This window comes from Eleutherodactylus coqui, chromosome 13 (genome assembly GCF_035609145.1).
Source record: "Eleutherodactylus coqui strain aEleCoq1 chromosome 13, aEleCoq1.hap1, whole genome shotgun sequence".
NCBI classification, from domain to species: Eukaryota; Metazoa; Chordata; class Amphibia; order Anura; family Eleutherodactylidae; genus Eleutherodactylus; species Eleutherodactylus coqui.
This window is the reverse complement of record NC_089849.1, coordinates 44,992,723-45,017,725: the sequence shown is the minus strand read 5'-3', so window position 1 is coordinate 45,017,725 and position 25,003 is coordinate 44,992,723. Positions and strand designations below refer to the sequence as shown.

General features: G+C 43.0%; 1 protein-coding gene across 1 annotated transcript; it reads right to left on the bottom strand.

The window, feature by feature from the left end:
- On the bottom strand, positions 1–25,003 carry TBX21 (T-box transcription factor 21). The gene is made up of 6 exons (XM_066587220.1): positions 24,044–25,003; positions 8,628–8,782; positions 7,258–7,379; positions 4,474–4,620; positions 2,037–2,122; positions 1–499 (listed from the first exon to the last, which is right to left on the bottom strand). The coding sequence occupies exons 1-6, from the start codon at positions 24,664–24,666 to the stop codon at positions 1–3; spliced, it is 1,632 nt and encodes a 543-aa protein (XP_066443317.1). The 5' UTR covers positions 24,667–25,003.

Genomic DNA, 25,003 nt, shown 5'->3' with positions numbered 1-25,003 from the left:
TTATTGGCTGTAGAACCCAAGAAAGGGAATGTCTGTGTCTCTGTCGCATGTATGGGGAGATCCATCGGGTCTGTAAGGTGACAGTCTCCTTCGTTTGCTGTCCTCGACATAAGCTGTTAGGTCTCCCCAGTTGTTGGACTCTTCTTCTTTTCCACGGTTGTCTAAAAAGGGATGAAACCAACTTGTGGGTGCAGGGCTTGGTTTGGGGTGGTACTGTGCGGGTCCTGCCCAGGCGGAGCCCAGGGTGTCGGCATAATATGCTAATGGAGCTGGCTGAGAATAACACTTCATGGCATAGGCTGCAGCCATCTTGCTTGTGTCGTAATGTGCGTAGTCCCGGTGTGGAGCAATACTTTGTGAGGACAAATACCAGGGTGGTGGCTCCTTCTGCTCCACAGAATAGAGGCGGGTGGTTTGCAGAGGGTCTTGCAAGTAAGAAGAAGGATAACGGATAGTTGGGGATGGGGTGAGGCGCTCCCCTGCAGACTGGATACATAACCTGTAGAACGAGAGATTGTGAAATTCAGATGTTGGACATCTACAGGCCTTCAGGATGCACAGACATGCTTCATTAACCCTTCAATTGTCCCTATGAAGTCCATGCATGTAAAATATACTGCAAAGAAAAGTCCAAAAGGACTGACATTCAGACAGGAACAGCTCATTTATGTATATACTTTAAGAGACAAAATCACATCCTGATTACTTATCTATAGGATAGGTCAGTGATGGCGAACCTTTTAGAGACCGAGTGCCGAAACTGCAACCTAAAACCCACTTATTTATCGCAAAGTGCCAACATGTCAGGGGGCGGGGCTTATGATGTATGATTTAACTCTTGTTATAAAAAGGACAAGGCTGTTTCAAAATAGACAGGGTGCAGATTTTGACTGCTTTTTGGATGAGGAAATGCTGCGAACATTCTGCAGCATTTTTGCCATGTGTAAACATACCCCAGCAGTGATAGTGACCCCCACAGTGGCCTTAGTAGTAATAGTGACCCCCACAGTGGCCTTAGTAGTAATAGTGACCCCCCACAGTGGCCTTAGCAGTAATAGTGACCCCCACAGTGGCCTCAGCAGTAATAGTGATGCCCCCCCCCTGCGGCCCCAGTAGTAATAGTGACCCCCACAGATAAAGGGGCCCCCCTGAGACCCATATACTTACCCCCTTCTCCTCATCGAAGCACCACTGCTCCTCTGCTCAGTGCTGCTGCTGGCGCTGATCCCAGGTGCACACCGTGATGTCAAGTGTGTGCGTCCCCTCTGCTCTCGCGGAACCAAGGAGGAGACGTCAGGGAAGGAGGGGGGAGGACCCCGGGTGCACACTGACGTCACACTGTGCACCTAGGATAAGCGTCACTTGCAGCGCTGCTGAGTGAATACCGGCAGAAGCTGCAGCATTCCAGTTAATATTCACTAGCATGGTGAGCGATCGCCGGCGTGCATGCCAGCAGGGAGGGCTCTGCGTGCCACAGGTTTGCCACCACTGGGATAAGTAATAAAAGTCTGATTAGTGGGGGTGTCACTGCATATGCAATGCCACTGAATTCAAAATTCAATGGGACTACTAGACATAGTCGAGCACTTGTACTTGGCTATTTTCATCAACCCCATTGAAATTAATGGAGTGTCACTGCACATGTATGACCTTTGCTCTATTCACACTCTACATCTCTGGGTGCGGAGAACCTGAAGTGATGAGAAGAGGGGGACACAGTACCCCTGTTCTCGGGAACAATGGGGGTCTCAGCGGTGGATAGGTGATAAGTCAGTTGTGATATATTCTCTTTAAGGTGGCAATACACAATAGTATAGCGTGGCCAAACCCACTGATTTTGCAAGGACCGGCCAGCCATCTCATGTGCATGGTGGCCTCCTTAGGACAGTTGGTTTTGAACTTCCCGATCATTTTGTTCTCGGGAGATAAGCCGCTGCCAGAGGTATTTGGCAGCAGCTTTCTCTCCCCACAACGTAAAAAAAAAACCACATACATGCTCAGTCGGCTAACTAATACACACAGGTAGCCTTACTCACCCCATCATTCCGCTGGGTACTTGTGATTCACAATGATCCCTGAATCCTTTCGCAAATGGATTGTGATCAATTTTCAGCTGTGTGATCTGCAATGAAGGACGACACATTACACCAAGTTACACCCAAGTTCTGTAAGTTTATGGAAGAGATGCGGTCACCATATTTTTTCCCTATGAAATGATCAAGGTGAGGTGAGCTGCCAAACCTCTAAAGGGTTACCTCTTCACATTTTGGGGCTGTTTCTGAACCTCCATATCTTTCCTGGTGCCAAAATAAGTCCTGCTTGAAGGATTCCATAAGCTACCTTTATACTGGGTGATAAAAGCCTGAATAATTGCTGGAAACAGTGATTTCCGGAGAAAGTCATCCGTGTACCCACAGCCACCAACACAGCAAGAAATCGCTTAGTACTCGCTAGTTGCCATGATTCAACTCACTGACTTCTCGGTCAGTGTAAACAGGAGTCCCAAGTGCAGGACTCCTCCGGCTATGACCTCCATGTGCCCTGATAGGCCCGAGGTTGTCTTCATTAGACAATGCCTTTAATTGTGTATTTGTTTTGTTGCCCTGCTTTTGCATTAAGTTAGTCATTTTTGGATGTAGGTTGCAGCTCCAGTCTTGAAGCGCTTAAAAGACAACTCCTTTTTTTCCCCATTTTCGTTTTTTTCCTCGCTGCTTTCAAAAAATCATAACTCTTATTCCTCCATCGCCGCCGCTGTCTGAGGGCTTGTTTTTTTGCAGGACGAGTTGTATTTTTCAATGGTACTATTTGATTTCTAAGTGAAGTGAAATGAAAAAAAAAGCAATTCCACCATCTTTGGGGGGGTCTTGTTTTTGCGGTGCACATACTGTGGCACAAATGACATGATACCCTTATTGTATGAGTCGGTACGATTACAACTATACCAAATTTAATGTTTTTCCATTTTCTGTGCTACTTTTAAAAACCAAAAATTTTCGCAAAAAATTAAATTATTTTCTGCTGTCGTTTTCTGATCGTCATTACGTTATTTTTCCCTTGACATAGTTGTGCCAGGGTTTGTTTTTTGAAGTCCTGTAGTTTCTATTGGTACCATTTTAAAGTACATACCCCTTTTTGATCACTTTTTATTACATTTTTTTTCTTGGAGACGGGGGAACCAAAAAAAGCGTAATTCTGGTGTTGTGTACTTGTTTTCACATCATTCACCAAGTGGGACAATGCTTTCTTTTGATACATTTGAATTTTAGGGATCCAGTGATACCAAGTATGCTTTTTTTTATTCTTTTGATTTTTTTTAAATTATAAATATGGGAAAAAGTTTTTTTTACACAACATTTTTTTTCTTTTTTCAGACCCCACAGGGAACTTTAACTTGCAATCGTGTGATTGCTCATGCACTTTAATGTAATATCACAGTATTACATTATACCACGATCGGACAGCCATTCTACCAAGCCACGGCACAGTCAATCAGCTGTGGCAGCACTGAAGGCCTTCCGAATGCCCCATCCTGCCATGTAAACCAAACGGCGCCTCACAGTTGTATTGCAGGGGAGCTGTTCGGGACCCCTAAACTTTGATCAGGGGATTTAAATGCTGCTGTCATTTCTGACCGTGGCATTTAAAAGGGTTAACAGCCATGATCAGCATTCATGCGGATTGTGGCTGTTGCTGATGAGTGTCAACTGTAAGAAACAGCCTGCACTCACATCGTATGGAGTGGGATCAGGCTCCGATCCCCCTCCATACAAAATAAGTTTATGTCTAGAGATGAGCGAGCCTACTCGGCCACGCCCCTTTTTCGCCTGAGTACCGCGATTTTCGAGTACTTCCATACTCGGGCGAAAAGATTCGGGGGGCCCCGTAGGTGAGTGGGGGGGAGAAGGAGAGAGAGGGCTCCCCCCTGTTCCCCGCTGCTATCCCTCCGTCACGCCTCCCGGCGCCCCCCGAATCTTTGCACCCGAGTACTGAAATACTCGAAAATCGCGGTGCTCGATCAAGTAATCATTCGAAACGAGTAGGTTCGCTCATCTTTATTTATGTCCTGTGTTGTTAAAGGGTTAAAGGACTTAACGCACCAAAAGAGATCCACAGTATAGGGGATAGCTAGCTGATCAGAGTGAGTTCAACTGCTAGGACCCCTACCAATCCCAAGAACAGGGGTCCCGAGGGTACTTGCATAAATGCAGCAATGTTGCACATGCACATCACCGCTCCGTTCTTTTCAATGAGACCGCTGGAGATTGCCGAGCACTTGAATTTGGATATCTGTGATTGCCCCATCAAAAAGAACAAAGCAGTAGTCAGCATGTGTGACCATCGCTCCATCTGAGGACTCTTGGGACTCCCATAGAATCACTCCAATCAGCTACCTTAGTCAGACAAGCCCTTTAAGGACATTATCACTGCTATATGAGAAAAAAATGTAATGAAGACTTTCTAAAACATACTCACTTCAGCATTTTGATAAGCGGTGACTGCTATAAATTGCGTCTCTGGGAAGGTGAAGGTATGACTCTGAGGTTCGAGGCTGCCGGAATCTGACACTTGGGTCACGTGGAGTCGAGGCTGATACTTGTGAAGAGACTGCAAAACCACCATCTGTAAAGTCAGAGTACATGTCAGATCTAAGCCTGAAAAGTCCTGTAATCCTGTAATATTGGACTACTAGTATTAATAGTTCATCCACACAAACTGCAAGTACAGACGCTGCATAGTAGCAGATGGACTCCCCATTGTTATGTCTTTCCATTTGCAGCTGCATTTACACATTCCCCCCTTGTTTAAAATGACCGTCCTGTAGCTATTTTCTCCTAAGCTTGACATACATGAGAAATATTCAACCTCATATATTCGGATGCTGCAGTTTTTGGCGTGTCTTAAGTGCATTATATTATAAACTACAGTGACAACTCGCACCAGCGTGCAAAATCAGGATCACTTTGGACATAGATGATCTGTAAGGCTGGGTTCACATCGGCGTTTTGTTCCATCCTAAGAGCAGAAAAATGGTCACAATATAATCCAGTAAAATCCCCGCTGATTTCAGCGGGACTTACTTAGTTTCATTTAACTTTCAGTTCTGTCTAGTTTCCGTTTTTTTATGGGAAAGAAATACCGACCATCAGGACTTTCATTTCTGTCCAAAACAACTGCAAAAGGATCCGTTAAAAGCAGATCATAACGGATGTGTAACTGATGCAAACTGAAGCCATTTGTCCTTTTCTTTGGCAGATCTCTTAGCTTCAGTTTGCATCTGTTAGGCCGGCTTCACACAGGTGAGATTTGTCCGTTGCGAAATGCACAAATCTTGCATTGATGTGAACCCCATTCTTTTGAATGGGGTCATACACTTGGGTGTGCCATCGCATCACCCATTGTTTTCAATGAGCCGACGGCAGCATCGCACTGTGTACCAGGTGCACGAAATGCAAGGTCTTTCCATTGAAAACAATGGGAGGCACTCCGCGATCCTCTGCTGCGGCTGTCAGGAACACTACATTAGTGTTTTTTCCAGTTGATTTCAATGCGGTTTAAAAAACAACTAAAAGCAAATGAAAAGTTTCCATTTGGTGTCCGTTTTTTAGAAACCCCATTGAAATCAATTGGAAAAAATACGGATCTGTTTTGTTTTTGTTGGGGGGATGGACGCCCTGAATTGAGCCGTAATGCAGGTGGGACTTCACCCTTAGGGTGAGAAAATCACGTGATTTTCGCCTGCTACGATAATCAGTAAGAAAGCAGATTAGGAAACCAATGATTTACAATGGTTTCCTTCCTATGTGCGATGTTTTCACTGATGTGATGTTGAAAGGATAAAAAAAATCGCAGCATGCTGTATCTTTCTGCGATGTGAGATTTTTACATTTTTTTCCCCTCGCGTTTCCCTATGAAGGCTTCTTTTTATCGCATCGCAACACAACAAACACGAGACGCAACTTTAACATTAGAAAGTCCTATTGACTTTCGCGATAAAAAAAAATCACACAATTTTATCGCGGGCGCGGCGTTACGAGATTACTATAAAGAAAAGGCATAGTTGACGCTCAAATATCGCGAGAACAAAGAGGCCATCTTGCCACAACTTTCTTACAGCAAAATCGAGATCGCCCGTGTGAAACATTGATAACGGATAAAAGAGCGCTGATGTGAGCTCAGCCCGAGGCTCTATTCACAATATGTCTTTAGTCTCCACCCAGGGGCACGTCACGGGGGATGGTTAAAATTACAAAGATGGATTTCCTGGACAGAGACTATCTCGGACGTTATAGAAAATTGATGAAATGGAGACCAATATGTCTCTGTTTTTCCAGGTTTCTATTTATTTGTGTATTCTGTGGAAAGACGAGCACAGTCTACCGCGCTCTTATTTATGGAACAGAAGAGCGCAAATGAACGTAAACCTGCCAAAATCGAGTTTTCTATAATGATCGAGATGGTCTCCATCCAGGGTTTTCGTTTTCAGGATTTTATACGTACATCGTGACAGGACCCCCGGATGGAGATAAAAACATGATGTGAACGGAGCCTAAATTAGACATGAGTCTGTACGTGCCATATGCATATACTCTGAGTTAGTAGCCACAACATTAAAACGGGTTAAAGGGATATTTTGATGATTCACAGTGAAAGTTATATATTATCACCTTGATATGAAAAATGAACATGTGTAAGAATTTGGGCAGCTGTGATAAGGGACAAATTGTGATGTGTACACGACTGGGTCAGAACATCTCCAAAATGTCATGCCTTGTGGGGTGTTTCTGCTATGTCATGGGCAGTACCTACCAAAAGTGGTCCAAGAAAGGACAACCAATGAAATGGTGTGCCAAAGTCTTACTAATGCACATGAGGAGTTAAAGGGGCCATCCTTTAGGCAGCGCCCGATGGGGTCGGAGCAAGACGCTGCTGAGACCCCTGTATAGTGGCCAATGCTTGTACTTACAGGCACAGTTACCATTATTTGCTTGCAATTATGAGCACCGGCCACTACGCAGGTGTCGAGGCAGTACTTCCGCTACGACCCCGGTGGGCACTGCCTAAAGGATAGCCCCTTTAAGGCTGCAATCTGGTCCAATCCCACAGAAGAGCTACTGTAGCACAAATGGCTGAAAGTTACTGCGGGTGATGACAGCAAGGCGTCCGGTCACACAGGACACCACAGCTTACACAAGGTTACACAGGTGGATCTAATGCACTGGCTGGTCATTGGATACATCATTACGTGGGCTCTCTTACCTGCGTCAGGTTACTGGAGGCCCCTTTATTGTTGGTCAGTTTCAGTTTGCTGAATGTCACCTCCTGTCTCATCCAGTGTGCACCAGTGTTGGGAGAATCGGGATGGTGGTAAATTCGGTTTCCTGGTCGGGTTAGAAGCAGAATTCATTGGATGGAATAGAATGATTCATTCAAAGTAAAAAATAGAAAAAATTATTTTCCTGTTGTTTGTTATTTTTTAATATATTATCTCAACTGTGTGTATCTACCACATTAACCTCATTGGTTTCAACATTCTTCTTCACTATATTTGGGCAGCTGCCATAGGTCCCATGCTTAAGCCCCATTTACACACAAAGATGATCGCTCAAAATTTGCTCAAAAGGCAGTTTGAGTGACATCTTTGAGCGATCATTTTGCATAGCTACTAATGGGCACTAATGCCTATTAGTAGCTTATTAGCTTCATTTGCATTTAAACTAAGCTCCATTCGCTGTATGCAGACAACATCGGGTGGTCTGTTATCTACATACAACTCCATTGTTCTCCCATGGGACTGCAGCTGAAAACAATGTTATCAGCGCTCCTACGGAGAATCACAGCGTGTGGTCCCTGCTATCAGCTGGCCAGCCGAACAATGTTTTTTATGCTAAACTAAAAATCAGCGTTCCGCCAAAAAGCTAACGATGGTAGCATTTACACGCAACGATTATCACTCAAAAGACATTGTGTGAACGAATTTTGAACAATAATCGTTGTGTGTAAATGGGCCTTTAAAGAGGTTATCTATAAACACTTATCACAGGGCAACAGTGCTGGAGGTCTAACTGCTGGGACTACGAGAACCGCCACCCGGAGTCTCCAAGGTGAAGGAAGCAGCAGTGCACATGCCTCACCACTGATCCATTCAATGTCTATGGAGCTCACAGAGTGATGTACTCAACTATCTCCCTGAGTCCTCCCATAGATGGGAATGGAGTGGTGGTCACACATGCACCTCTGCTCTATTAACCCAGGTGATAACCATTCTAGTAATCCCCTGGAGTTCCAATGATTAGATATTTATTACTCATCCTGTGGTTAGGTGATGAATGTTTTTGGTGGGGTAACACCTATACCCAACATCAATATCCTTTACATCAAGTTCAATATCTATTATTGTGTGATGTTCATGTAACGTCTTGTGGGAGAGCTTACAGAACCATGCGCTGATTATGAGGTATGATTACCTTGTGTTTCTGTATATATGCTCATTTATGACTTTTGGATATGTCCGTAGATCCCTATGGATGTATTGTACAACCATGAATATTGGCGTGGGCATTATTGCCATCTCATCCTTGAACTAGTTTTTAGAAATAACCCTGAGAGCCTCTTCTTGGCATTAATACCTGGCATGTTGCCCTCAGCCTTGCCACATTGGATCCACTTTCCACCTTGAAATCTCCAGTGGTTCTGGTCCGCCAAAACCACTTCCACATGTAGAGTGTATTGAGCCAGAGAATCCAAGCCGGAGACACGGTAACTGAGGAATGGGAACATGCGCCTGTCAGAGGGAACACATAAGATGTATGATATTAGTACAGTTATAGACTACTCAATGAAATTTAGTGATGTTATAACTCATTGTCTAGGACCTGTGATGTGGGTCGGGAGGAGTAGAGCTTCTCCTGGTGGAGATCACCTTCTCCACAAGGAGAAACTCTACCCCTCTGGACCCACATCATAGGCTTCTTACCCCGCCATTCAGAAACCTACTGTACACTGACAAGGGCTAAAACCCCGAAACAATCTGTCTACATATGGTTGTCCTTTACTTCCTGAAGAGACTCTGGCTTTGGCTTAAGGTACCTTTAAATGGGACGACTTTTGGGCGCATAAGCACTGTAGCCTGACTATTGTTCCTGTGCTCTACACAGTAGCGATTGTAGTTCTGTGAATGGAGCGAGGGCGGTCCGGAGATCATTCCGACCCACCCGCCTCCATTCACAGTAAACATGTCACTAATAGTCACTTAATTTTTACTTCTGCTAAAAACCAAGCGATTCCGACTAGTTAGTGATTTCTCATTCAGTGTCCTGCCGGCGGCAACGTCTACATGGGCCGATCATCACCTGAACACGCTATTTCCAGCCAAAATTCGTATGATAATCTCTCTGTGTGTATTTATATATTCCCAATCATGTTACAAGGTCAATTAAAAGGTCAGACACTGACTTGCAGGAATACTACCTTCTAATAGGTGGCGCTGTAGAGGCATTATACCACCTCCCATTTGCAAACTCATCATCATACACATTTTGCCTTGGCAATGTACGGCTAGGTGCAGATTTACAGTAAAAAAAAAGTCTGTTACATCTGCAAAAAATGACAGTTTTTTCCATCTTTGTGCACATCTGTTGCCTCCATGTTTGCTCCGTGTGTCCGTTTTGTTTTTAACTCTTGTTATCCATTTTTCTCTATCCCTATTGACTTGAATGAGTGAGTTTCATCCATAAAGTGGATCAGAAAAGTGCGTGCAATGAGTTTTTTAATGCAAGGCATGTCTGCGTGTAACAACGTGGTAGTGCTTGTTACACCATAGAATACTAAGGCTCTGTGTGCTGTTTGAAAGAAATTTAAACAGAAGCCTGGTAGCCTAAGAGAAGATGCCACGTAAACCACTGAAATCCTATAGACAATGACTGGATCAGAACTACAACTGACATATAAATTGGCGTATATCAGAACATATATTACAGTAGGAGCGTGGACAAAGCAAGGGGAACCCGGGTGCTGGTTCACTTTCAGAAACCTGCTTGTACGGACCGCCGTTTTTGTAGCATGCACCAAGGCTTGTCCTCCCTACAACAAGGCATTGGAACCCCTCTTTTCACTGGTCCTATAGAAGCTACTTCTATGGTGTCTTTGTCATTTCACCTCCTTTATCAGTCTAATGTTACCAAAGATGTGCCAACTGCAACTAGGGACAACCTGGCGTAAGTAATGACCTACCTAGCTGTGACTTTATCTATGTTATTGTCCATTCTAGAAAAAGTATAGCGGAACATCAGCCTTGCTAAGTAACACTAATGAATTTATGGAAGGACTTTTCTCAGATCGGTGAGGTCCAACTTCCTGCAACATGGCCAATTGACTGTTCGAAGAGGCTGCGGCGTTCAGATAAGTGATGCAGCCTCTTCATTGTCTACCAGGAGCAGCACCGTACATTGCATAGCGCCTGTGTCTGATAATGCTGCTCAATTCCATCTACTTGAATTGGACGGAAAGCCCACGTGACATCCTAGGCTGAAGGGGTGCATTCTTAACTGATATTGATGACCTAAGAATAGGTCTTCAAAATTTAAAGGGGTTTTGCCAAGATGCACAACCGCTCCCAGAACGCCGGCCCGAAGGTGAATGGCTGATCGCCCCTGTCCTGTCCTGCTTATGGCACCCCAAGTAATCAGCTGATTTTGCTAGAGGAAGCCACAACCAGCTAGCTAAACATTTCCCCTGCAGGAGTCGCTGCAGGCAAAATGTGGATTTACAGGCAAGCAATATCCCCGAACGGCTGTCCTAATACCAGGATGGCAGATGGTTCGCCAGAACGAGAGCCACTCTTACTGAATCGCGCCTCTCTGTTCTAGGTCATAGAGGGGGGTCCCGACTGTGAAAATGATGAGCATGATGCTCATGTAACCTAATGGGGCATATGAACAAGAAATGTGCTCTTACCACAATCCCTTTAAGGCCGCTGTTACACAGCCAGGAAACTCGCGCGAGATTTGTGCATGGCAAGACGCACAAGTCTTGCGTAAATATGAACTCCATTCTTTTGAATGGAGTCATATATATGAGCGAAGGGAAAAATTTGCAGCATCCTCGGAATGCATCACCTATTGATTTCAATGGGTCCTATAACACATTGCATGACTCCCACAAGGTGTAACGCGACGCGTTTTTGACTTAAAATCGCCTCGCATCCATGGGTAAATCGCATGTTCAAGAGTGCAATATCAGGATGAGTTTCTCTGCACAATATCGCGCTCGCCTGTGTGTAGGTAACCTGAAGGGGTTAATAGCAAATTGCTGGTGGTCTGCTGTTTGAGACCCTTACTGGTTAGCTGATTGATGCTGCTGTCAGCTGGCTGGAGAGCTTATAGTGCTGTCCATTTGGCAGTGGTCCAGTTTGGTATTGCAGCTCTTTTTCCTTCACTTCAATGGGAGAGCGCTGCAAAACCTAATCCGGCCCCCGCCGAATGGACTGCATTATATATGTTCGGGTTGGGTGACAGTAGCTCTTATCGGTGGGGATGTTGAGCGGCGGATCCCTGACGACCTGCTCCTAAGGATATGTCATCAATAGTGTTTGCCTAGAGAAGCCCTTTAAACCTACAACCAGAAGAGCACCAACATATATGCCTATATATGTACATAAACGAACATCTGTAGGGTGCTGTAATACATAAACCCAATCTATCCCTGTGAATAATAAGTACAATGAAGCCAACCACACTATCTCTAATAAATTACAGGCTGAACACAGCCCCCCTAAAACCTCCGGAGGCACAATGTACATCACCAGAATTAGGACAGTATATGAACCAAACCAGTACAATTTTACCGTTATACAGGGTAGACCACGGAAAAGTAGCCGGAACCACACTCCTATAAAAGATGTCCAAGAGAAAGAGTCCACAGACAAAGATCATTTTCAAAACTGGAGGTACACTTTTTTTACTCATGGAATCCAACTTTCATTTCCAAGAATACATCAAATGGACAGTTTCAGACACAACACTTCTGGCAACCTTCCTTATGTTTCACTTCTGTTACACACACGCATGTTTTCTTTCTCGATTCTAGGTGTCCTCAGTCCAAGTTATCTGATAGATGATCCCTGGAGGTACACTCCTCACATGGTGGGTCAACACACAACTCTTGCCTTTTCTTGTCAGCTAATTACTCCTCTTGTTTTGGTCCTAGCAGGAGGCATCACTGTAAGCTTTAGTCCCCGAAGGGGAGATATCCCACGGCAAATGAGATAGGCCCACGGCTCTGCGCAGGCAGAAGCAAAATCGAGCTTCAACCTCCCGCTGACACGTCCTCCTCCACAGACTACATCTCTGCACACGCCTCTCTCTCTCTCTAGACTCTGCCCCCCAACTACTCCTTAACTCCCACGAGACCACACACAACACACAAGTTAGGTGAGGCAAACTTACCGCAACACAGATTTTTAAGCACTTACACATAACACAAGTACACACAAGACAGGTTACACAAAACAAAACTACAGCTACTCTAAAGACACACAAACTCTGGGCCACTACACCTGCAGAAAACAACCCGTTCAGGTTGGATTAACATGTGGCATGACTTTACCCAATGGAGAAACCTGCCACAAAATCCTCATGTTTTTCATGTGGATTTTGATGTGGATTTGTTACAAGACTATCCTCCGAGACTGAACACTACCTGGAAGGATAAGAAGAGGTACCCAGGTAGTTGAGGTCACACAACACAAGGACGCAGATTGTATAACTGGCATTGTTTTTCTTGCCAGACTTCTGTAAACCCTTTGTAGAAAAGGGCGAGCTAAGCGGAGTTGCGGCACTGCAATGGGAATGAGGCTTCGCGGTGTTGCTGTTGATGGTAAAGCTAGGCGTGTGCACCTACCCGGGGGTGAAAGTCAGCAGTGCTCAGCGTCTCGTGGTACTGCTGTGGATGGCAAAGTTTAGGCTGTGGGGAGGTTGAGCAGGAGTGCGGCGGACTTTCATGCAGGAGCTTGGGGGAGGAGGAAGATGCCCATATAAGGTAGTGAGGCGTGAGCCTGACTATTCTTGGGGGCCAAGTGGTTGGTCAGGGCCAGCCTAATGGTTTCCCATAGGAATTGTTTCTCTACATTTGTAGTAACCCAGACCTAGGAGGCGTTTAAGCAGCGGGGCAGAAATAAGGTGGTAGTCATAGTGGCTCTACTGCTCCTCCTGGAAGATGGTAAAAATGGTGGTCTACTGGACCTACTTAAGCCAGTGGTATAAATAATACCTGTGGAGTTGGGTAGGGGAAGATGGTAGTTTGTCGTGACACCAGTCTGTATATGGGTAGGGACCCATTCCAAACAAAAACAATAAATATAAAAAGTGGATAACTAAACAGAAGTGGGAGTAGTAGTCCTTGCTCCTGGAGCGTTAAGTGGGGTACCTCAGTGCAGTATGCTGATGATGGGAAGAGACTCCAGGCAACAGACTTTAGATGAACAAACAATTTAACTCTTTATTGCATGGAGAGGGAGAGAGTACACGAGGCTGCAGTGATGACACCGATTGCATTAAATTCACTCGAGCAGATGAACACTTTGAATTACATTTTGTAGATATTGATTTGCTTCTGAACTTTCCTCAGGAAATTGATACAAGACATTGCATCTGCAAATTTCCAGCTTTCCTCCATGGCTTTGACTATTGCCTTAAATATCACTTGCTAACTTGATCTCCTCTCAGTTTTTCCTCTCCCTCTCTCTCCTTCCTCTTCTGTTCTTGCTAACAATTCTGGTATTTTAGTACTCACATTTAGAAAGCCAACTTCCCATTGCACTGACTGTTGTAGATGTTTTCCTAGTTCCTCCCCGGTCTCTATCTCACGGAGCTCTTCACTCCGGGACTTGACTACTTCTGATGAGCGGTAAGGTCTTCTCTTAGTTCCCCGGTCTCTCTCAGGCTCCCCTGGACTAGACTCACTAACTCCACCCAATTCTCTATCTTTTATACTCTTCCAATCACCCAATCCTGAGCTAGGGGAAAGCTCACTATCTAATCCCAGGCTAGCTAGGGGTGACTGACAGGCATGATGAGTAGGCTAGGGTAAATTCTGCAAAGTCATGCAGAGTTAGATAGCATAGACATCTAATTAACACATTTAAAGTCATATACACATATTACACACATTTACAAATATACACATATACATTCTCAAAGTGGCTATAGCAGTGCTGTGGGACCCCAACGATTGGAGTTGGACCCCTCCAGTTTACTGTTGTTTGTAAGTAAAGAGCGGCCTCCGACCACAAGATCTAAAGCACATACTTTCTGCAAAGAGGTGCAAAGAGGGAGGGATGGTATGTGCAGAAGAGAACCAGGGTGCACAGCAGGCCCCCGCTCAACTATTACAAAAGTTGCACAACTATAAGAAACTGGAAATGTTCCCTACAAAACTTCTTTGTGTAGTGGAAGTATACTTAGGCTGTAGTTATTATTCCTGCAGCTCATATAAATACTGTATATGGCGGCACATGTAGTACAGAGTCATGTACTATACATGGTTCTGTAGTGTGCGACCTTGCAGGTCTGGTTCATCACACTATATATGTTTGCATTTACATAGGGAATTGCGTAAATTTAGCTGAATGTTAAACCATCCATTAAAAGAATTCATACTCTGGGTAGATTAGAGCCAGCACAACCGGGGTGTAAAATGACTAACTGGACATTAATATATTTACTAGTAATGATACTAAAGGCTCACTGTCTTCGCCTTACAATAATAGCCTGTGGGTGTGGGGAAAAAATTGGATCACACTCACATGCCATGCGATTTGCATATGAATGCAAAGCATTTTTTGTATTATTAGTATTGGCTCTACATGAGCTGTTTTCATGTGTGTGAAAATCGTATGTGCAGCTATGTGCTTTACTCGCACAATGCTTCGCAATCGCAGTAAAATCACAAGCGCAATATCATTCTGGCGATGCAATATGGATGGAACCCTCACAAGTAGAGCACCCATTATTTTGTATGGTTTTATACACATGGGCGATTTTTCTCTCGGACCGAGATAGAAAAAGACAGCATGTCCAATTTTTGTGCAATTCATATTCAAGAATCGCCCATTATTTCCTATGAGTGTGTGAATAAATCATATCGCACTCCCATGGCGTGTGATGGGTTAATTCTTTGCAATTTTAAATATTGCGATAACGTAACTGTTTTTTTACAGCTCTGCTGCATCTGAATACAATGTATTGTACTGCACCCTCCACTTTCTAATGACAACAGTTGGACAAGCGGTGCATCTCCTGACTGCTCTCCTGTGTGAGCCATGCATCCTGAGAACCCCGGCTCAGGCTCAGAATTAGACTACATGTGTTTGTACACTCCGTTCTGCTATATCGTTTTCTAGTGAAATATATCTCCACTTATTGTATAAAGTTCCAGAAAATGGATAAGACCGATTCCCTTTAAGTTCCAGGCAGCGCAGTCTTGAGAAAGGAATTACTAGTCGATCTTATTTTACTTAACGGAAGAGTGCAGCGGCAGGTGTAATCACAAATCATTATTTAATCCACCAGGAAGCGCGAATGCCAAGTTATGTACGGGATCATGGCATGTTAACTATTGATTTCTCTCGCCATCTGCAAACTAGACCTTCTAGAAACAGATCTTAGAAGCGGCTCAGGGTAATATTGGTTTAGTGAATTCTTCTATAAAGGGATAACGGAACCAATGACTACAAGACAAGACAGCTATTGTGGACAAACAGGGTGAGCCTGAGAAAGAAATGAAAGTGTTAAAAAAAACTTTTTACACCATCTATAAAAAGTGAGAAGTATACTGAGAAGGAAATCATAGCCCTATTTATAGCGTTAAAAGTAAAAATAAAGTGATTGTGTGAACGCCTTAATTTGGGGTGTTGCCTTAGTAACGACAAATACACTCATTGTCAAAAAATATATAAATCACCCAGAAGGAGTTGTTGGAATCACATGAAACTTTTTACATGTGATTGTAATGTTGATATAAGTGAGTGATTACTGTATCAGGGCAAAAGGACCATTTCTTGTGGAAAACGGACCCCTTGAAGGGAGGCTCTAGTATCCTGATGTACCACCTCTAGCTTATATGCAAGATTTGATACGGACGGGCATGGATGCTCCAGTACCCAGTTATACCGCCTCTAGCTTGGATACAAGATGTGATACGGCTGGGTATGGAGGCTCTAGTACCATGTTGTACCACCTCCAGCTTGGATACAAGATGTGATACGGACGGGCATGGATGCTCCAGTACCCAGTTATACCGCCTCTAGCTTGGATACAAGATGTGATACGGCTGGGTATGGAGGCTCTAGTACCGTGTTGTACCACCTCTAGCTTGAATAGGTGTGACAATGTTGTGGAGACATTTCCGTGACCCCCTTGCTGCATGCGGCCGAGCATTAACCTGCTGGAAAATGCCTCTTGGAAGCCGCCATGAGAGGAACACATGTGGCTGCAGGATGTCCTGAACTTATCGCTGAGCTGTCATTATCCCTTGTATCACTACTAGAGGTGACCGACTGTTGTATGCGATGGACCCCAGACCATCACACCAGCAGTGGGGGCAGTATGCCGCTGCACAGCAAAGTCAGAATTGCGGCACTCACCCCGAGGTCTCCAGATATGAACACGGCCGTCGTCTGTGCCAAAACTAAAGCTGGATTGATCACTGAAGACAACCCAGTTACACGCTGTAGCAGTCCAGTTTCGTCATTCACAACACCAACTGCAAACGGAGGGGACGATGGGTGTCAAACGCAGTACACCTAATGGGTACCATGAGACCAAATGTCCTTTAGCCAAGCACCTGGAAATGGTTCTGACAGACACAGGGGTGTAAAGATGGTGGCACCTGTCTCTGGATGGTGGACAAAGAAACATTTGGAGCTGCTCATGCCTATTGGATGATCAGATGATCCTCTCTACTGGTGGTCTATTCAGGGCATCTTGAGCCTGGTCATCTTGTGTGCCCTCATGCATCCACTGGTCCCAAAACCTCCTAACAGTCTGGTCACAACGGCCCAGTGTGGGACAATTCATCAATACGACCATCCAGCTTCTCACATTCAAATAATGCTTCCCTCGCAAACTCTGATAACCAGATGAAATATCTTCTCTGCGTCGTAGAGGCGTCTAGTGGTCAACAAGCTCTACACAAGCGGAAGAAGAGGTCACTACACACAAGGAGTCCATGAGAGCCTTTTAATAGGCCATGGGTGGAACTACTTTTAGGGCCTCATGTGACAAGACCGTTCATCTAATCACACCACAACTCTGATCATTTGTATATCTGTCTAAGATGTAACTGCATGCTGACTTTTTCAGCAAAACTACAACTCCTTCTAGGCTGGAGTGTTTGACAAAGAGTGGATTTTATGTTTTTTTTAGTTATATTGAGAAGCACAATTAATATGTTTTGTTTGTAAGCCCTAACTATTGTCAGGTTATGAAAAGCATCCAAACATGAGCAAACATAACGCTGGCTTCCCGTAGCTGTAATACGGACACAATGCCCAAACCTCTCTGTTATAATATGGAATAACACTCAGACCCCTGAGCTGTAACATGAACACAGCACGTGGACCCCCATGGACACAACACCCAGACCTCTCTGTCATAATATAGACGCAACACCCAGACCCCTCAACTGTAATATGGACACAAGACCCAGGCCCCTACGTTGTAATTTGGACACAAACTCAGACCCCTCAACTATAATACGGACACAACACCTAGACCTCTCTGTTATAATATGGACACAACACCCAGACCTCTCAGCTGTAATATGGACACAACACCCAGGCCTCTCCACAGTAATATGGACACAACACCCAGACCTTTCCACAGTAATATGGACACAACACCCAGGCTTCTCCACAGTAATATGGACACCCAGGCCCCTATGTTATAATATGGACACAAACCCAGACCCCTCAACTATAATATGGACACAACACCCAGGCCCCTTCAGCAGTAATATGAACACAACACCCAGACCCCTCAACTATAATATGGACACAACACCCAGAACCCTCAGCTGTAATATGAACACAACACCCAGACCTCTCTGTCATAATATGGACACAACACCCAGAACCCTCAGCTGTACTATGGACACAACACCCAGACCCCTCAACTGTAATATGGAAACAACACCAAAACCCCTCAACTGCAACATGGGCACAACACCCAGACCTCTCTGTCATAATATGGACACAACACCCAAACCCACTGGTGCAACTATAGGGGATGCAGGGGATGCGGTTGCAACCGGGCCCAGGAGCCCAAGGGGGCCCATAATGCCTCTTTTCTCCATATAGAGAGCCCAGTACTATGAATAAAGCATTATAGTTGGGGGCCCTGTTACAGGTTTTGCATTGGGGCCCAGGAGCTTCAAGTTGCGCCTCTGCCCAGACCCCTCAACTGCAATATGGACACAACACCCAGACCCCTTAACTGTAATATGGACACAAACCCAGACCCCTTAACTGTAAGGGCTAATGCCCATGGACGGATTTATGCCGCGTTCCCTGCGGCGTAATTCTGTGGTGGAATAACGCAGCTATTAACCCCTCAACTGTAATATGGACACAACACCCAGACCCCTCAACTGTAAGGGCTAATGCCCACGAATGGATTTATGCTGCGTTCCTAGACCCAGACCCACTGTTGATCCTACAGAAGGCTATGGGCCCATACTCTACCTCTGTATACATCTTATTTCATATAAAGCCATGCAGATTCTTTTGTTTGTATTAATCTGTGAAAAAATAAAATTGTGGCATTTTTCATCACATGCTGCAGTACACAACAGTGGAGAGAATGCAATGCATTATACAGTGGCACATGAAATGCCTCTGACTTCGTAATGTGGCATTCTATGGACTCAGTGTGTCACCATACAGGGGCTGTGCAAACAGGTTTAAAACTGCATTGTCAACAGACCATAAAGGGAGAAGATCTATCTATCTATCTATCTATCTATCTATCTATCTATCTATCTATCTATCTATCTATCTATCTATCTATCTATCACCTATCTATCACCTATCTATCTATCTATCTATCTATCTATCTATCTATCTCATATCTATCTATCTATCTATCTATCTCATATCTATCTATCTATCTATCTCCATTTCATCACCTTTTTCTGATATGGACCATGTTTTGCCTCACCTGCCATACAGACTGCTATTCTAAAGTGTCCACATACTCAGAAGATCACATACAGCAGAAGGGTATAGCTGTGTCCAAACCACTAAACCACAAGGAAGTTTGTTTGAACGTAGGGGTATATATTTTTCAGAATGTATGTGTTTTTCATCTTAGCTGTTTGCATTTCTACTAATTTCCATTCAATTTAAAGCAACCAAACTCTTCTGCATAGTCTCACTTACTTAGTGCTCATTACCGCCTACACATCCAAATGCCTTCACAATTCACAACGTACAAAGTGATACTGCACCAATCTTACGAATCACTGTGAGACTTTGTAACCATGCAGCACAAGCCAACAATATGGAAACTTTATATATAATCCGACATGTTTAGGGATGAGAAGAATACTGTACTGTAGACTTTAGCAGCTGGTAAATCACTACTGGGGCCACCCTGCCCTTGTTTTAGTGTCCCACCAATATCTTGAGGTTAGGTCCCAGTACAACAAATCTTTGGGTACATTTACAACCTGGCTCCTATGTCCACGTCCTGAGCATAAAAGTAAACTTACAGATGTAGCAGCTGTTAAATTGAAACTTAATGTGTTGATTAGATAGATACGGCAAACTTTTATTTGGCTTCTACAATGGCATTCGTTGTGCTAAAAGTAAATTTAAAGTCTGCTTCAAGTAATGTTTACTACATCTGTAGATTTCTGCAAGTGGAGGATCCGGCTGCAATGACCAAGTACCATGCTATTATATGTATATATATATATATATATATATATATATATATATATATATATATATATATATATATATATATATATTACACTAATGGAAGATCTATGCACATTTTGACCCTATGGTGCTTAGTAGATATGAAGTCAGACAAGATCAAGAACAAGAAAAAACGTTAAAAATTACGAGAGTAAATATTAATTTATACAAAAATATACAGTATTCTTGGAGAACAGATTACGGCGACAGCCATCTATTTATTGATAAGTCAAACACCCACTTTTTGTCAGGCCTCATTCACGTTGATATTCACCCTTCCATTGCTCTACGCCGTTATAGGAGCAGAACAATGAAAGTGATGGCAGTGTCGGATCCCTCATATGTTGAACACCAATGGGCTCCAAATAATACCAGCCGTCAGGTTTCCTTCATGGTGTCCAGCGTTTTACCTGTAAACATAATGCGTCGTGTTGCGCAATTTTTAGTGTAAGCTGTGATGGAGCTCATAATCTGTGAACAAGGCCTTACGCATATCTATTAGGTGGCTTTCAGACAAGCATATTTCAGCTCCATAATTGGTCCATGTTTTAGGGACCGTAATATAGAGCTAATGTAACTATTTTTTACGACCACTTTTCAAAAAAGCAGCATGACCTATTTTTTTTGTGTTTTACCCTCCACATTGCAATTCTTTTCTGTTGGTAAATGCGGATCAGTATTTGCCCATGTAGAAAATAAAATATACAGAGGCAAATCCTGACGACATACATTTGTAATGCCCTTTGTAACACGTCCGTAATATCTGGATCTGTATTTCCGGACGTATTTCAATCCGCTTGTCTGGAACTGGCCTTAACCATTTACCTGCCGAATAACGACCCAAAGCAAGGCAGCAACTTTGTGAATCCACCGTTTCAATTTTGGAATATTGTCACAAAGTCATTTATACATTTAAGCTGAGCGCTTTGGAACTGATGGAGTTAAAAGTTCCAAACCCGGCAGATAGAGCTGTTATTGGGCTCGTTAATACTCATTAATATGCTGTTTTAATTCTCCCCATTCTGGAGTGCCCAGCTTAGAGGGAACAGCGCATCTATATATCGGATGTAACAAGCACCGTAGAGCAGTAGTAGATAACATTATAAAATATCAGGCGAACGTTAGAGATGGCGCAAACGTTTAGCTTGATAACGCAATGAATAAACTGTGGCGCAGAACTATTTTTTTGGCCCTTTCAATGGCTTTTTTTTGCTGCAGCAAATTATCATCATTGGGTTAGGGGACTTTCAGATGAGCGTATTTATAGTAGAAAATGAAACCAATATGGAGGCAAATACTGATAATATACGGTTGTAATATCGTCTGTCATACGGATCTGTATTATGGAGGTGTTTAAATCCCCTTCTCTGTAACCAGCCTTAAACTTTTGCTATATCAGTACATTTAATATTCATTAACAGTATATATAGTCTATGGCACATGCTAACAGTGACACGGCTTGAACCTCCGATGACTGTTGCATCATTATAAGCAGCTCTATTGGCATGTACATAATTAAGTGTATATATTTATGTATATGTGTGTATATCAGGGCCTCCGCGTCTGTCCCTCTATTGCTACTCTATTGCCTAGCAAGTTGAATTATATAGTGCTACATTAGTAATATAAGGTGGAACACAAATTGGGACATTTTGACATCAAAGTGTTGGAGTCAGCTGAGGCCGCGCGTATTTTAACTCCCTATATGATCCATGTTCTGTGGACCCAAATACAGCGCTAATGTCAATCTATGTATCTATTCACATGGCCATATTTTCAAAAATGCAGTATGACCTATTTTGGGCTGATTTTTGCCTCCTATTTGCATTCATACAACCAATGACACAAATATGGATGCAAATACACATCAAACAATGATGAAATACTAATGGCATATAGTTGCAATATCATTTATTACACTTGTATGAAACTGGGCCGAAGGGGGAAAATGGAAAAGGATCTGAAAGTGGAAAGGGAGGCCTGGGCACGGCTTTCTCCTCCAGTAGATTGTAATGCAGAAAGCAGCCATTTTTGGGGTCATCAGGTTTTTCTGTTATTCCATTTTCATTTCTATACTCTTTTGAATCATTTTGACCATTTTTCTGTGACGATTTTTTTTCCATGTTTGATGCTTAGTAACATTTAGGCGAATCACTCAAAGGGGTTTTACCATAAAATCAAGTGACCCCGTATCCACAGGATCGGGTGGGACTCCAATAGACTCGGTATATTATGTTATATATTTTAGTTTGATAATACCTGGTAGACAATGACAGATGCATTCCAAATCTGAAATAGATTTTCAGATGGATACAGATAGCTTATTGTGCAACATGCAGAAAATAATGAGTCATGTGAAACCCAAAGATTATTAGCACGGAAATGACAAAAAACAGCCATGTAATTGCAGCCATTTTTTTCCGTTTTTTCATTAGTTCACACGTGTGCTTCTGTATCATTTTACAGAACGAGCCTTATATTTTACACTTTCCTATATGATATAAGTTCTTTCCCAGAGTTGGAAGGCCACTACAATAATAACCACTTATATAGAAACTGTATAACATATATTATTTGGTGTGAGGCCCATGGATATTCTTCCAGTCCTCATATTCCAGTGGTATCTGACCAGCAAGCACAGGAGTATCACAGGATAGTAGGACGTCTTTGTTGGAACGGAACATTTTGTAGAATTGCTTTTAACAGTTTGCAATATATTTCTAAAATATTGATAAGACGTTTGAAATATCTAGTAGACTACAAGTGGAGCAAAGTTTAACTTTACCGGGATAATGTTCTGTGACATTCAAAAACAATTGGAATCTTAGTAAAGCCAAAGCCAATATACAGCAATTGAAAGGGGAGCAAACTGTGGCACAGAAAGTTATCCTAACATTAAACATTGCTACATCTGTATGTACTACGGTATACGCAGGCTTACAGTCCAAAAATTCTAGTTATGATATACCGAAGTATACCGCAATACTTTGGAAAAAGTTGTTTATACTGTCAAGACACATGATTATCTATCTATCTCATATACATCTATCTCATATCTATCTATTTATCTATCTATCTATCTATCTCATATCTATCTATCTCATATCTATCTATCTCATATACATCTATCTCATATCTATCTATCTATCTCATATCTATCTATCTATCTATCTCATATCTATCTATCTCATATCTATCTCATATCTATCTATCTCATATACATCTATCTCATATCTATCTATCTCATATCTATCTATCTAATATCTATCTATTTATCTATCTATCTATCTATCTGTATGTCTATCTATCTCATATCTATCTATCTAATATCTATCTATTTATCTATCTATCTATCTCATATCTATCTATCTAATATCTATTTATCTATCTATCCATCTCATATCTATCTATCTAATATCTATATATTTATCTATCTATCTATCTATCTATCTATCTATCTATCTATCTATCTATCTATCTATCTATCTATCTATCTATCTATCTATCTCATATCTATCTATCTATCTCCTATCTATCTATCTATCTATCTATCTCATATCTATCTATCTATCTATCTATCTATCTATCTATCTATCTATCTATCTATCTATCTATCTATCTCAATCAAAATATCTAAATAAACCAACAGAACCAAAATATTTTAGGCCTAGAATATAGACTCCATTGCTATAGAAGAATATTATACGCTCCTGTATAAACATATTAAAACATGCCAGCCGAACGGCTCGATAGACACCAACCAGACTAAACATGATGCACCTCCTAACCCGCTAGACCTGAAGTCTTGTGTCATCATTGTATGAGTGTTTTTGATGCATTTGTGATGGCATCTTTTCATCTCCTGTTATTGTTGTGTCTATGCGTTGTGTTGTAGATGGTGTTGATAGTGATAGTGCTGTTTTTCGGTCTGTGCGGCGGAAATTAGCATTATAGTCATTTTCTGCTTTTTCCTCCATCGCATTCTATATTTTTGTCTTTTTGTATTACTAATTCTATGTACTTATTTTTGAACCACATCTAGTTGACATAATGACAACAATTTCTTACCTGCCCTGCTTTGTGATGATCATCTCTGTCTGATGCTTGTGAAATTTGTCCCATAAGGTGTAGTTAGCTAAGGTCACTTGCACCTTTTCTGACTTTTGGCACCCTGGACTTGGGGTGCGAGTGAAGGACTGTGGGAGGGGTAAGGAGTATGATAGATGTCCATCGCCTTGGGAATAACTTTCAGCATCTTCCGCATCATATTCCTGGCTATAGGAGCAGTTGGCGTGGGGTAAGTGGCGAGCACCATGGGGGTAGGGGTAACTGGGAGGTAGGTTTTCATCTCTGGAACCAGCATGTTCATATTTGTTCTGTTGGGCCGTTGGCATATTCTGCAGCTCTTGAGGGGTCAGGGTAAGTTTTTCACTTTGCAGCCTCACTTTTTTTCTCACCGTGCTCTGCACATCCGTCCCGCTTTGGATCCTCGTCGCACTTTGTATTTCACCTGCGCTCCGTATGTCCACTGAAGTTTGCATTTCGGTCTTGCTCTGGATACCGGTTAGGCTCTGCAGGTCTATGTTCTGCATCCGCAACATGTTTGGCATCTTCAAAGTGCTCTGCAGCTCTGGTGCGCTCTGCATGGGGTGCTCTGCTGACAGACTGTGCATCTGAGTTTCTCTATGCATTCTGACATGTAATGCTCCACTGCATCCATGGAACTATCTCAGAGCTACTCCTTCGGTGTCAATGTCACACCAGGTGGATGTCACACAAGGGTCACGTGCGTGTTGTATGTGTATGTTTGGTGCCAGCCCTTCCTCACCCTAAATACATCTGTCAGTATCTGCCCATCACTTTGGCACTTGCCAACTCAGTCCCTCTAACTTTCACACATTCTTCTACCCCTAAAGTGTCTGACCCCTAGTTTCTTTCCCAACCCTCCTAGAACATTAGTGTGACTGAGCTTCCTACCATGTCACTAGTTGTCTGCACTCATCGCCACTTGTCTTGGAAACGTCTTAA

What these genes read in the sequence shown, in the direction of transcription:
- TBX21 (XM_066587220.1), bottom strand. Translation starts at nt 24,666, where the DNA reads ATGCATAGAGAAACTCAGATGCACAGTCTGTCAGCAGAGCACCCCATG. An exon ending in ATCATCACAAAGCAGGGCAG is followed by an intron (nt 8,783 to 24,043) that starts GTAAGAAATTGT and finishes TCCCTCTGACAG; the next exon opens with GCGCATGTTCCCATTCCTCA. An exon ending in GGCTGAGGGCAACATGCCAG is followed by an intron (nt 7,380 to 8,627) that starts GTATTAATGCCA and finishes TAACCCGACCAG; the next exon opens with GAAACCGAATTTACCACCAT.